This window comes from Nycticebus coucang, chromosome 20 (assembly GCF_027406575.1).
Source record: "Nycticebus coucang isolate mNycCou1 chromosome 20, mNycCou1.pri, whole genome shotgun sequence".
Taxonomy (NCBI): Eukaryota; Metazoa; Chordata; class Mammalia; order Primates; family Lorisidae; genus Nycticebus; species Nycticebus coucang.
Window position 1 is genome coordinate 10,378,899 of NC_069799.1, and position 13,870 is coordinate 10,392,768.

Below are 13,870 nucleotides of genomic sequence, written 5' to 3' on the forward strand. Positions count from 1 at the left end.
GGAGTGCCCTTACATACACCAAGTCACATTTTTCTTGTTGATCTCAGGATTCTGTTTGTTTGCAACTTTTAAATTTTTGATTGCAACATGTCTTCTGTTGGCTCTCTTTGTGCTGTTCCTGGTTTAGAGTGAGCTTTAAGTTTTATGTGATTTTCTTCCACAGTGTGAGAAAGTTCTCAGACATTTCTTCATGTAAGCTCCCTGCTCATTTTTATATTCTCTCATTATAAAATATTTACTGTGAATATTTTGGCATGCTTAATGGCACCAAGGTCTTTAGTCTTCCTTCCCATTTTCTCTATTCTTTTTGTTCTCTGGACTGTAATTTCAAATGGCTTATTATCAGGCTTGCTCATTTTTTTCTGCTACATCAGATCTGCTGTTGACCATACCTAGCATTATGTTTAAGTTCAGTTAATTTCTTTTTGAGATCCATACTTTTATGTTTTGAGAGATTCTCTTTCATTTTTATTTTAGTTTTAACCTCTTTGTAAGTAATCTAATTTTTTAGGCCTTGTTTTCCCCCTTTAATTTAGTTGTCTGTCTTCTTATTGATAGAGCTACATTAAGACTGATAACTTTAAATACTTGTAAAATTACTTCATAAATCCTCCCTTCAAACTCACTTTGATTTTTTTCCTTTTCATTAGAATGTAATTGTTAGTTTCTTTGATATCTCAATTTTCACTGAAATTTTTGTCATTTAGAAAACATCTACCTATTCCATCCTTGCTTTATTCAGGGGATATTTTGGCACTGACCAGCCACACTAGATATTTGGGACACTAGATGTGTGTTCTATAGAATACTTTGTATATTTTCCCATTAAAATGGTTTACCTATTTCTTGTAAATACCCTTTAATCTTTACCTTCCATAATGAATTCTGTAAATTTCGTAGCCTCTGTTGTTGTAGTATTTATTCATCTCTATTCTCACTGAGAACATGTCATTTAAATTATATTTGCATTTCTTTTCAGCACTACATAGTAAACGAAGCAATAACCAGTCTTTTGAAAGCCCCAGAGAAACCCAAAACTTTGGATATGAGATTGGATTACGTGTTCAGTCAAATATTTCTGAAAACCAGAGACTTAAAAGTGAAGAAGATATTTCTAAATGTGATCGATTTGATGTGTCCTTCATTAAAGCTTTATTATCCTTCCACCAACAAATACTATCATCAGATGCCAAAATGTACAAATGTGATCAGTATGGCAAGGTGTTTACCCGGTTACCACTGCTTAATCAATATCAGGAAATAAAGAATTGGAAGAAACATTACGCATTCAATAAAACTTTGATGTTTTTTATCCAGAGCTTTACCCTAAATAATTACCAACATATTGATGTTGATATGAGAAATTATCAATGTAATAAACCTGAAAAATTCATAAACCTGGTCTCATGCTCTAGAAAATATCAGAAAGCTCAATATCCAGAGATCCAGTACAAATGTGAAAAATGTGAGAAAGTCTTTCACCAATGTTTAAGGCTTGTTAGCCGTGAGGATATCCATAGTCAAAAAGTTTCCTACAAATGTAATAAACAGATTGAAGCTTTCTCCCAGTCAGGGAATCAGTCTCAAAATCAGAGAATTCATATTGGAGAAAAATCATACAGACATAGTAAATGTAAGAAAGTCTTTATTCGGTCTTCCAATCTAAGAATACGCAATATAAACCGTGCTGGAGAAAACCTCTACAAATGTAAAGAATGTGGCAAAACCTTTAACCTTAATTCACTCCTTACTCAACATCTAAGAATTCATACTGGAGAGAGACCCTACAAATGTAGAGAATGTGGTAAAGCCTTTACTCAGTTTTCACATCGTAGACAACATGAGAGAATTCACACAGGAGAGAAGCCCTATAAATGTAAAGAATGTGGTAAAGCCTTTACTCAGATTGCACATCTTAGACAACATGAGAGAATTCATACTGGAGAGAAACCCTATAAATGTGAAGAATGTGACAAAGCCTTTATCTATCGTTCAAAATTTATTCAACATCAAAGAATTCATACAGGAGAGAAGCCTTACAAGTGTAAACAATGTGGTAAAGCCTTTACTCGGATTGCACATCTTAGAACACATAGGTTAATTCATACTGGAGAGAAACCCTACGAATGTAAAGAGTGTAATAAAGACTTTACTCAGATTGCACATCTTAGAGCACATGAGACAATTCATAATAGGAGGAACCAATATAATTGTGAAGAATGTGGCAAAGCCTTTAACTATCGTTCACACTTTATTCAGCATCAAAGAATTCACACAGGGGAGAAACCCTACAAATGTAAAGAATGTGGTAAAGCCTTTACACAGCTTGCACATCTTAGAAAACACGAGACAATTCATACTAGAGGGAACCCATACAAATGTAAAGAATGTGGCAAATTCTTTGCCAAGTCTTCAAAGCTTAGGCGCCATCAGAAAATGCATAATAAAAAGTCCTACAAATGTGACAAATGTGGCCAATGCTTTACCTATCCAGCAAGCTTTAAAAAACATCAGATAGTTCATACTGTATAGAAACCCCTACAAAAGTAAAGAATATGGTGAAGCCTTTTTTAGTTTTCAAATCTTAGACAACATGAGAGAATTTTTATGGAGAGAAATGCAAATATGAAGAAAATGGCATATCCTTTATCCAGTCTTCAAGGCTTAGACAACATCAGAATATTCATAATGGAGAGAAACCCTACAAATGTGAGGAATGTGACCAAATCTTCTACTATAGTTAACACCTTACTTAATACCAGAGAATTTATACCACAGAAACCCTGTAGATGTAATATAAGTGAAGAGGGTTTTATCCCAAATATACAACTTAGAAATCACCAGGGAGTTTATAGAGAAAAAGAATTTACAGGTGAAATAAATGTGCAGAAGTATTTAATCAAAACTTAAGTCTCAGTGCATCAGGGAATTCACACAAGTAAAAAACAAGTACACTTTCAGATTTTACACTAACCTGGAGTATTTCTATGGAAATGTAAAGAACAGTGTAAAGGAAAAGCAATTAGATAATTTTTCAAAAGATACAAAACTTTGATGTTTGGACAGGTATAATTATATCCTGTGGGTACTTTGTATTGATAGTGTTTAACATTCTTGAAAAGCAAATATTGATGCAATTCAGATTTCAATTTTGTTGATGCTATACCTTTAGCCTTAATGTTTATGTGAAAATATGTGATCTGTTATTTCTGCAGCAGATCTATGAGAGGTTATTCAATGTTGTGTGAACATGATTATTCATTTCTCCTTTGCTATCTTAATGGCAGATATCAAATACATTAAGAAACTCTAAAAGATTTTTTGTGTTTGAATTACAAAACAGTGATGCATGTAAGCATACGGTATGTTATCAGGACATTTTTCTTTTGTATTAAAGTAAGAGAGAAACATTCTATTATTAAATTTTCAAAATAAAATTATTTTACCAATTTCTCCCTAAACATTAAAAACTAGACAATTAGTTAAATGATACTTACATATCATACTTACATACTTACATATCAAGTGAAATAAAATGAAAATCTTGAATATTATTTGATGTGATGGAAAATGTTACTTGATGTAATGGACATAAAAATGTTTTAACAGATTTGAGAGGAAAATGAAAACAAGTCCTATATGGTTCTGTGTGTATTCAAATCAGCATACACTAGGCCAGGCGTGGTGGCTCATGCCTGTAATTCCAGCACTCTGGGAGGCCGAGGCAGGTGGATTGCTTAGCTCAGGAGTTTGAGACCAACTTGAGCAAGAGTGACATTTTGTCTCTACTAAGAATAGAAAAACTAGCCAGACATTGTGCTGGGCACCTGTAGTCCCAGCTACTCAGGAGGCTGAGGCAAGAGGATCACTTGAGCCCAAGAGTTTGAGGTTTCTGTGAACTATAAGGATGCTATGGCACTCTAGCATCAGTGACAGACAAGACTGTCTCAAAAAGAAAAAAAAACCTACCTGTATACACTAAATAATTATCAACCAATAAAATTAAAGCATAAATCTAAGGTCACTATATTAGACAAAAAGTAGACTTGTGAGTGCTTGTGACCAAGGAGCATGTAGTAGATTTTACAATGCTTTATTTACCATATGGCTTACATTTTTTAGTGTTTTCACACTGATGTGCCATAAATGAAATGTTATTCTGTCGCCCTTGTTAAACTATCTCATTTTGTCCAAGATTGCAGTTAACAGATTAAAATAATACATGATTTAGATAGCACAGTGGAATAACTTTTTTAGTAATCTCTTTTTCCTGAGGACTTAAATTTTCAATAATTTGGAGAATTTTGTTATACTTAACTATTTTGTACCTTTTTCTTTTTTTTGTATCTAAGGGAATGTTGATACGGTTATAATAAAGATTATATGGGAGTAAAGCCATACCTTTGAATTCTAAATCAGTATAATATTTTCCTTTGCACATGACCTTTTTCTGGATCAATTGAACACAGATATAGTTTGTTTTTATTTATATTGAATGCAGTATACAAAATAATGTAACAGTGAACTTTGTGCAAGAGAACTATAAATGAAGAAATGCATGTTTGTGTGTACCTATCTTCAGAAGGAAATGGAAATGGTGGGGAAAAAACAGATCAGAAGATTGTTCACAGGCAAACTGGACCTTTCAGTTTCTCAAAGCAAACTTAGTTTCTGGACACTAAACTTATTTCTCACAAATCTCATGTCTTCAAAGTACAGAATTCTCCCATACAGTCTTTTCTTTCTTTTTTTTTTTTTTACTTGCTGCCTAATCAGTTAAAGTATTTTGATTTTCTTGTCCTCGAAATTGTTGAACAGAGGGACTGTCACAGGCTCACACTTTAGGCTGGGGCAGCCTCCACCCTTCAAGAAACACAAAACAGCAGGATAAGTTTCAGCTGCATCTTTTCAGTATTCAACTTACCCACAAAGCTAACTAACACAGATGTGGAGGTTTTTATATCCTTTTATAACAGGAATTCTTCATTTATCTTTTGCTTTTTTTTTTATTTTCACATATACATGTGTGCATTGGCTTCTACTTTTTGCCTTCACAAAATTAAAAAGGCTTAAAATTTAGCAACAATAACAATGTTTAAGATAGGGACCAGAAACAAAAACCTCGCAAAGAACAAACGAAGACAAGTGCATTCAGAAAAGAAATCAGACGATTGCTGCAATGAAGTATTAAGCAATAATAATAGTAATGCAAAGAAAGTGACATTCACATTGTCAAATAAGAGTATGGGGCAGCACCTGTGGCTCAAGGAGTAGGGCGCCGGTCCCATATGCTGTAGGTGGTGGGTTCAAATGTAGCCCCGGCCAAAAACCACAAAAAAAAAAAAAAAAGTATGTCTATTACAGGATGCTTTGACTCTGAGGTTCAGTATGGAGTCATCAATTAACTTATTTTTTCCCCAAAGTATCAAAGAATAGACAACTTATATTTATAAATAAAGATAAAAGATAATTTCAAAAAACAGGTCATGCCAAATCTTTTTTTTTTTTTTTTTTTTTTTTTTTGCAGTTTTTGGCTGGGGCTGGGTTTGAACCCACCACCTCCGGCATACAGGGGCTGGTGCCCTCCCTCTTTGAGCCACAGGTGCTGCCTGATCATGCCAAATCTTACAGACAATGGAAAAAAAAGAAATACATCAAAATCATTCTACTTAATCTGGATACACCTGATATTAAAATTGGAAGAAATATTATAAAGGGGAAATTACAAACATAATTCACTTATAAATGAGGATGCAGTATCCTGTATCCTGAACCACATATTAACAAGTTGAAGTAAAAATTAATGTTTAAGTAATGTACTTTAGTCAAAATTGAATCTAATTGATGTGAGAATTAGTCACTTTTCTTTTTATTTTCTTTTCCTTACCCTCACCCCTTCCCTCCTCTGTCTGCTCTCCCCTTCCCCCATGCCCCACTATGTCATTAATTATCATTAATGGTCCTCATATCAAAGTTGAATACATAGAATTCATACTTCTCCATTCCTGTGATGCTTCACTAAGGATAATGTGTTCCACCTCCATCCAGGTTAGTACAAATGCTGCAAAATCTCCATTTTTTAAAAATAGCTGAATAATATTGCATGGTATACATATACCACAGCTTGTCAAACCATTCCTGGGTTGAAGGGCATTTATGCTGTTTCCACATTTTAGTGATTGTAAATTGGGCTGCAATAAACAGCCTAATACAAGTATCTTTATAATAAAAGGTTTTTTTTCCTTCTGGATAGATGCCCAGTAATGGGACTGCAGGATCAAATGGGAGGTCTAGGTTGAGTTCTTTGAGGTTTCTCCATACTTAATTTATCTTTTGTTACCTTCATTTCAGCTGTAACTGGTGTTTGTGGCAATATGCAAACCTACTAACTGGTCAACCCACTGTTAATGCCTCATGATGATCTTCCTTACCAGCTCACAGGTTGTCTAGTCCCTGGCATTTTAGGAATATCCTTGTACTCAGCATTCCACGTGCATCTCACAAATGAGTCATACCTCTCTAAAATAGATGAGGATTCCATATGTTCCACTCCAATATTTTCTTCCCCTTTGGTTAGTGGAGTTGTGCTGGCTAGCTCAACTCAGTTGTTTTGTGAAAGGTCTATATATCCAAAGTGAGGCCCAAATTCAGAGCTACCCAAGAAATCAAATAATGAGACAGGCAAAGTTCTGTTGTCAAGGGTGATTTGGGGAACTTGTGGGCATGGTCATGGGCGGCACATCACCCATGGCAGTCAGGGGTGTTTCTTAACTCCTGGGGCTGTTCTGTTAAATTTTTCTGTCTAGACAAAGGAAACATCCAGGAGCACTCCTGTTTTGGGAGCCAGCACAAAGAGTAAACAAACCAGAGTGGGAATGGTGGGAATTGAGAAAATAAGACACCCAAGAGACAAAGATCACACTCACAGAGATAAGGATGGGGTCGGGAGGTCTGACACAGCTGATGAGTGCAGCCAGCGCTGAACCGCATGACCAGCTTTATTTATATAGTACCTTGTCGGTGCCTTCGCCAAAGAATCAGGCTGGACAATGGATTGTAAGCTCGAAGCTTGCAGGAGGTGGTCCTCCCCATGCCTGTCGGGGGAAAAGGCCCAAAGCAACCCAGCAGCTGCTATTTATTGAGAACAAGCTCCCCTCCCCCAAGCCAGACCCCCACACTGGAATTCCATAGCTGATCAATTTTCAATTGCCAAGGTCTGTTCCTTATGATAGTGATTGTATGTTTTGTCTCTGCAAGCCTGCTGTCCCAGTTCCTACACATCTTGGTGCATAGATTGCTACATAGGTTGTTACATAGATCACTACATACCTTACTACATATGGTAAGCTGCTACATATCCTATTACATAGCTTGCTACATATCTTATTACATAGGTTGCTAAACAAGGTTGCTATACTAACAATGTTTCAAATCAGCAAGGAAAGTGGGAATATTTTCATATTACAAGGTTAAGGGGAAGTAATAGTACATGGTAAATGTACTATTACTATTTTCACAAAAATAGTAAAGATTAACTTTAGGGAGAGAAGGCTACGTGCTTTCTGGCAGAGGGAGCAAGGAGAAAGGATTATTGTTTTAGGAAGGGAGGAGCATCAGTTGGGGGTCGCTTCTTGAACGCACCTCCCCAACTGTGGGGGTCCTGCCACCTCACAATCCGCACTCCACATCTCCTCCCTTTTTATTTCTTAGTGCCAATTAGTAAACATAATTTTTATTGGAAGAGTTGATTGACTCAGACTCTGCAGAGAAATAACAAGAAACAATAGCTATTATAGTTGTGAAAAGCTTTTGGGAGTGACTGGCTCACCACAATGTCGCACAAGATCGGTTCCCTCGTGGGTCAGCTTCTTCAGTTGTCTCCATGCTGGAGGCTTTGCTTTCTGTGATGTCTTGGCTTGACAGTAGATCACTTAGGGGGTCACTCCCAGCTTCCTCATTGGTGGCACAGGAAGGTCTTGTGGGTCCATGTCTGACCAACCATTTAGGGAGCCAGTGAAGTCTGTCAGCTGTTCTAGGAAAAACACAAACATGTCCTCTTCCCCCATATCAGAACAGGGTCAGGTCCTTGCCAAATACCAGTGAGAGGATTTTTCCGTAGCACAACAGGATGTTTAGAATTAGGTACATTCCAAAATGACTCTGCTGGTGTGTCTTTGGATATCAACATTTTAAAAATTTAAAGTAAGTTTCAGTACCTGTAGGTCAGTGGCTAAGGTGCCAGCCACATAGAAGCTGGTGGGTTCGAACCCAGCCCAGGCCTGCCAAACAATAATGACAACTTACAACCAAAAAATAGCCAGATGTTGTGGCAGGCGCCTGTCCCAGCTTCTTGGGAGGCTGAGGCAAGAGAATCACTTCAACCCAAGAGTTTGAGGTTGCTGTGAGCTGTGATGCTACAGCACTCTACAGAGGGTGACATAGTGAGACTTTGTCTCAAAAAAAAAGTAAAAAGGGCATGGGAGAGAAGGTTATGAGGTGTATTGGGGTGTATCTCCCCCTTCTTTAATTTGTTCCTATGAAATTTGAGAAAAGTGAGAAAAAGACATAATGACAGCATGTAACTCTGTGAGGTGAGGTATAAGATACTTTTTTAGCACATATTTTGTTATTAACAACTATAGTTGCAATACTCAGTAAAATTAGCAAATGTAATTTGCCACCATGGGGAAGTTTCTCAAACAGGTAGGACTATTGTCTAGGAGTTGCCAAAGGCTTTGTATTCCTTTTTAAATTAATGTGGCAACTATTTTAAAATAGGGAGTTAAAACTCATTTTGCTGTTGTGCTTAAGTGCACCCATTCCAAAGGACCAAGAGGTTGTCATAACAAAGCAATAGGCAATGAGTAGGAAAGATTAGTGAGCCGTGTTCTTTGCAAAGTGCAGTCAACCTTGATTAGAGCTTCTATTGCAGTGGGTGTTAAAGAACAAGAAGAGGAAGGATGAGCTGGTCCTCTAAGAATGTTCAAAAGGGGGAGGCGCCTGTAGCTCAGTCAGTAAGGTGCCGGGGGTGGCGGGTTCAAACCCGGCCCCGGCTGAACTGCAACCAAAAAATAGCTGGGCGTTGTGGCGGGCGCCTGTAGTCCCAGCTACTCGGGAGGCTGAGGCAAGAGAATTACTTAAGCCCGGGAGTTGGAGGTTGCTGTGAGCTGTGTGATGCCACGGCACTCTACCGAGGGCCATAAAGCAAGACTCTGTCTCTACAACAACAACAAAAAAAAAAAGAATGTTCAAAAGGGGCTTTGAGTCTCTTGTAGTAAGCTGCAACGAAGGATGGTGCCAATTATATTTCTCAGTAATTGTGGAAAATAATTTAGAGTAGTTAATTTATTGGTATAAATTTAGAGTTTTTGAGGGCATATCTCATGATCCTCAATGAGGTGAGTCAAATAGGAAAAGGGGTGAACACTTTGTATCTTTTCTGGGGCTATACATAATCCAAAGGCAGTTTTTTTTGTGGGGGGGGGTACAAAACTTAAGTTCATGTATATAGTAGGAACACATTTAGATGTGTCTTTTGAAAGAAGACAAAATAAGTTCAGTCTTTAACTGAGTTTTAAAACAAAAACACAAAAGTGCAACAATATAATTTAGTTTGCTTTACCTATGAAATAATGCAATTGTAATTCAAAAGTGGTAAGGTTATAGCAAATTGCGTCTGTACTACTTGATGGTAAAGTTCATGTATATGTTAGTTTGCACTTAAAATAGAAGAGGAAATAGGAATTGTCACAGTAGAGGCCCAATTTTAATCTTAATGTGTGCAAAGTTTAAAAGGTAATTGTCAGTGAAGTATGGAGAGTCCAGAAGAAATTAAACTGGAGGGGGTACAATTCACAATGTCAAGAAGATTTGGACATTAAGGGTTTCACTGAAGTTTGTGATCTTAATTAGCTTTGACTTTATTATTTGTACTCGTAGAGAATACTATATGCTTTCAAAAATTTAGACTATATGTGTTTGAACAGGATGCAGTTACCATATGAAGCTTGAACTCAAAATTTGGATAAGAAAAAAAAGGGCACGATAAACTTCAAGTCAATTTTATGTGCACAAAAGTTGAAAACTTTGAGCTACCTTGAAGAGAAACGGATTCTAAAACTTACAAAACCTATAAATAATCAGAGGCCAAACCCGTATATTAAAATAGATTCTCTAGCAAGTAAAAATCTTGTAGTTTAAACATACGTTTGCACCCACTTTAGATACAAGATGAAACTCACTCCTTAAAGTGGCTCTACTTTGACAGATACAAATATTTGTAATGAATGCACACCTGCTATATGAAGTTTATCAGTGGAAGCATTCACAAAGGTTTGATGGCATCTGTTTCATTTTCATCATAGTAAGTAGATTTCTCAATGGATAACTAAGTTTATTCTATTGTTTCACATGAGTGTATTGGGAAATCACACTCTGTAAACAAGAGTAACAAAACTATTTCCGTAACCATATAAGTTATTTAGTTGAAAAAGTTTTAAATACATATTCTTTCATTAATAAGTGGGTCAGGTAATTTACCAAAAGAAATGATGTTACATAGTAATTCCAGATTTTGCAGAATCACTTAAAGATTATTGTAAGTCAGGTTTATGGTAAGTAAGTGCAGATAAGTTCACTACACAGATTCCTGTCAGAATCTTTTAATATATGAAGATAATTTTAGAGTAGGATCTGAATTGCTTTCTCAATAGTCAAAGAATAAAGTTTTGTAACACTTCTAAACAGTTGTTGGTTTGTTGCCAATCATATTACAGTAAACACAGTTTACATTCAATATAAATCAACCATATCCAATTATTAAATTAAAAACAAAAAATATTAACTCCTAAAAGCTGAAAGTAAGATTATTATTATTATTTTTTTTTTTTTTTTTTTGGTTACGAGGAGGTAGGGTGATGGGTGTGGTGTCTCGCTGGCTGCTTCTTACAGGTGGAGGGGCAGCGTGGACTGCCTATAAGGAAGATGGGGGTGGGGGTAGAGTATGATCAGTAGGTCATCTCAGTTTTGAACATGTGAGAGTAACCAGATATCCTGAGAAAAGGAAAAAACCAGAGAGGAATGTTACACATTCACTGGGTAGATGGGATTCAGAGATTTGGGTGAGTGTTAAGTTGGTGGGGGACAGTACTTGCGATGTCCAATGAGAGTCTTGTAGTGTTGAAGTTTTTCTTTTTTCTTTCTTTTCTTTTTTTTTTTTTTGCAGCTTTTGGCGGGGGTGGGCTTGAACCCACCACCTCCAGCATATGGGGCCGGCGCCCTACTCCTTGAGCCACAGGCACCGCCCGAAGTTTTTCTGTAGGGTACAATTTTATTCAGGACCAATGAATCCAGACTGGGGGTGGGGGTCGCTTGGCAAACGGCCGTAGGGGTACTGTAAAGAACGGTGTGAGGGCCTGTCCAGGGAAGAGATAAGAGTCCTGCGGGGCAAGGGAGACAAGAGGGGAACCTGTTGAACTGGTTAATTTGTTGTCTGGCTTCAGGAGGGTATTGTAATTGAGCTGCCATAGAGGCTTGAGGGCCTCCTCGTGGAAGAACAACTGCAGTGAAAGGGGCATTTTGTTGCCAATTATGTTCTGCCTGTTCTTTCAATGATAAGTAATTACCACCAGAAAGACACGCCTTTGCAGCAGACTTCTAATCATTGCGAGGGAAAGCATCATTAAACAAAGGATCCACTATGGCGGGAGGGAATGGAATAGTTAGGTCATGATGTGCACAAGCCTGTTTCAGCTCTCGGAGGGTTTTAAAAGAAAGAACCTGATGCTGGCAATTTCGATTGCCCTGTCGATCAACAATTTTGATAGTTGGAAAACAAGAATAGCCATCTAAAAATTTTCTCTGTGCACAAGCTTGTTGTAAGGTCAGTTGCAAAGGTGATTTGGAAGTCTGTCCTGATAGAACAAAAAGAAGTGGTGGTGATAGAAATTTAGAAGGGGAGGAGCCAGGTGGCGGGCATAGAAGTTGTAGCTGGGGTGGAAGGGAGACATGAAGTCCAGCCATAGTCAATAATAGCTCAGAGGGATCAGAAGAGGAACTCTCTTCAGCGTACTTTCATTCCTCATTTTGTAATTCTTATTGAGAGACACTTAAGTGGGAGGGGTTTATCATACGTAGGTCTCTCTGCCAGAGCAGAAGGAGAAACATTTATCATCTGAAAAGGGGGATACATCTGTTCAAGGTTAGGATCTAAATTGTCCTTAACTAGTCCCCAAAGAGCAAAAGCATCAATAGGAACATTAGAAGGTCCGTTGGCTGTGTATTAAGAATGCAGTTTCTCCCCTACTTTGTCTCAGGCAGTGGCATTAATGGTGCCTTTCTCAGGAAACCAAGGACAAACTTCCTGAATAAGGTGAAGAAACCACTCTAATTGACAGGAATATGATAGCCACGGGTTTTTAACATAGACTTAAGCATTAGAATAAAGAATTCTTGCCCCATCATTTGTTACTCCTGATGAGTTCCCCCAAACACAAGTTTACTTGTGAACTGTGCAGTTTCTTTTTTCTTCTCATGGGGGCTTCCCTCACCTGTGTGCACCTACTATCCCATACTCTGGTCCCTATTCAGGCCACTTTTTGCAAGCCAGAGTGAAGAGTAAACAAACCAGAGTGGGAATGGTGGGGAATGAGAAAATAAGACACCCAAGAGACAAAGATCACACAAGAGATAAGGGTGGGGCCGGAGGGTCTGACGCAGCGATGGCTGCAGCCAGCACCCAACTGTGTGACCAGGTTTATTTACATAGTACCTAAACAATGTTGCAAATTAGCAAAGAAAGCAAGTGGGAATATTTTCATTTTATAAGGTTGAGGGGAATTAATATAGATGGGGTAAAGATTAACTTTAGGGAGAGAAGGCTATGTGCTTTCTGACAAGGGAGCAAGGAGAACGTACCATTTTTTAGGAAGGGAGGAGAAGCAGTTTGGAGGTTGTTCCTTGCAGGCATCTCCTGAGTTGTGGGGGTCTTGCCATCTCACAATCCACACTTCACACTCCTGCTTGTATTTTGTCATTCAATAATTAATACCCCTCAATTTCTTATTCCCTCAGGGGCAGCTTTTTTTCTCCTACATGGTCCCAGATTTTATGTGTTTTATCTAGTCTGTAAAAACTGTGTTAATTTACATAAAGATCAGACCTTGTTTATAGTACACATTCCCATAGCTTTCATTTGTGATTTTTGAAGGTCAAACACTATCAAAAGTACTGATAAACCCAATTATAAACATTTGACCCTATTAGTTTGTGAAGAATTTACTTATTTAAAAATAATTGCATGTGGGCAGGGTGCAGGTCAGGCTCATGCTTGTAATCCTGGCACTCTGAAAGGCTGAGGCAGGTGGATTACCTGAGCTCAGGAGTTCGAGCCCAGCCTGTGCAACAGTGAGACCTTGTCTCTAAAAAATAGCTGGACATTGTGGCAGGTGCCTGTAGTTCCAGCTACTTGGGAGGTAATAATAGCAATAATTACATGTGAATTTATCAGCATGTTTGTAATAAAAGGGAAAAAATGTCATTGTGTTATTCATAAGCATGGCAAGATGAGAGGGAGACCACAGTTAGCTATTTCTGATTGAGCTTAAGTTGTTGTTGTTGTTGTTTCCAAATGAAACCCTTGGCTAAAAATAGTTCAAGTTAAGTTTTTCTTAATGTTTGCATATCAGGCAAGATTGAGGTCTCTAATGAACCCTAACTATGGGATTTTATAGGCCTGGTCTTCATTTAAGTTTGTTTTTTAATTTTATCTCCCATTTCTACTTTAACTTGTAAATGTAAGGTAATTTCATTTAATTTATTATCATTATTATTATTTTTTTTTTTTTACAAATGTAGACACTTGTATTTGAAG

The 13,870-nt window shown here is 37.4% G+C and overlaps 2 protein-coding genes across 3 annotated transcripts in view; both read left to right on the plus strand.

Annotated features, from left to right (window-relative positions):
• The window catches only part of LOC128572282 (zinc finger protein 267-like), a 33,175-nt gene extending 28,785 nt beyond the window's left edge, over positions 1 to 4,390 (plus strand). For both annotated transcript variants that reach the window (XM_053572112.1, XM_053572113.1), the window contains one exon: positions 980 to 4,390. In XM_053572112.1, the coding sequence (XP_053428087.1) occupies positions 980 to 2,532 (1,553 nt within the window). In that variant the 3' untranslated portion in view covers positions 2,533 to 4,390. The remainder of the gene's footprint in view (positions 1 to 979) is intronic.
• Positions 1 to 13,870, plus strand: part of LOC128573137 (zinc finger protein 501-like) — a 501,109-nt gene that overhangs the window by 276,879 nt on the left and 210,360 nt on the right. The window lies entirely within an intron of this gene.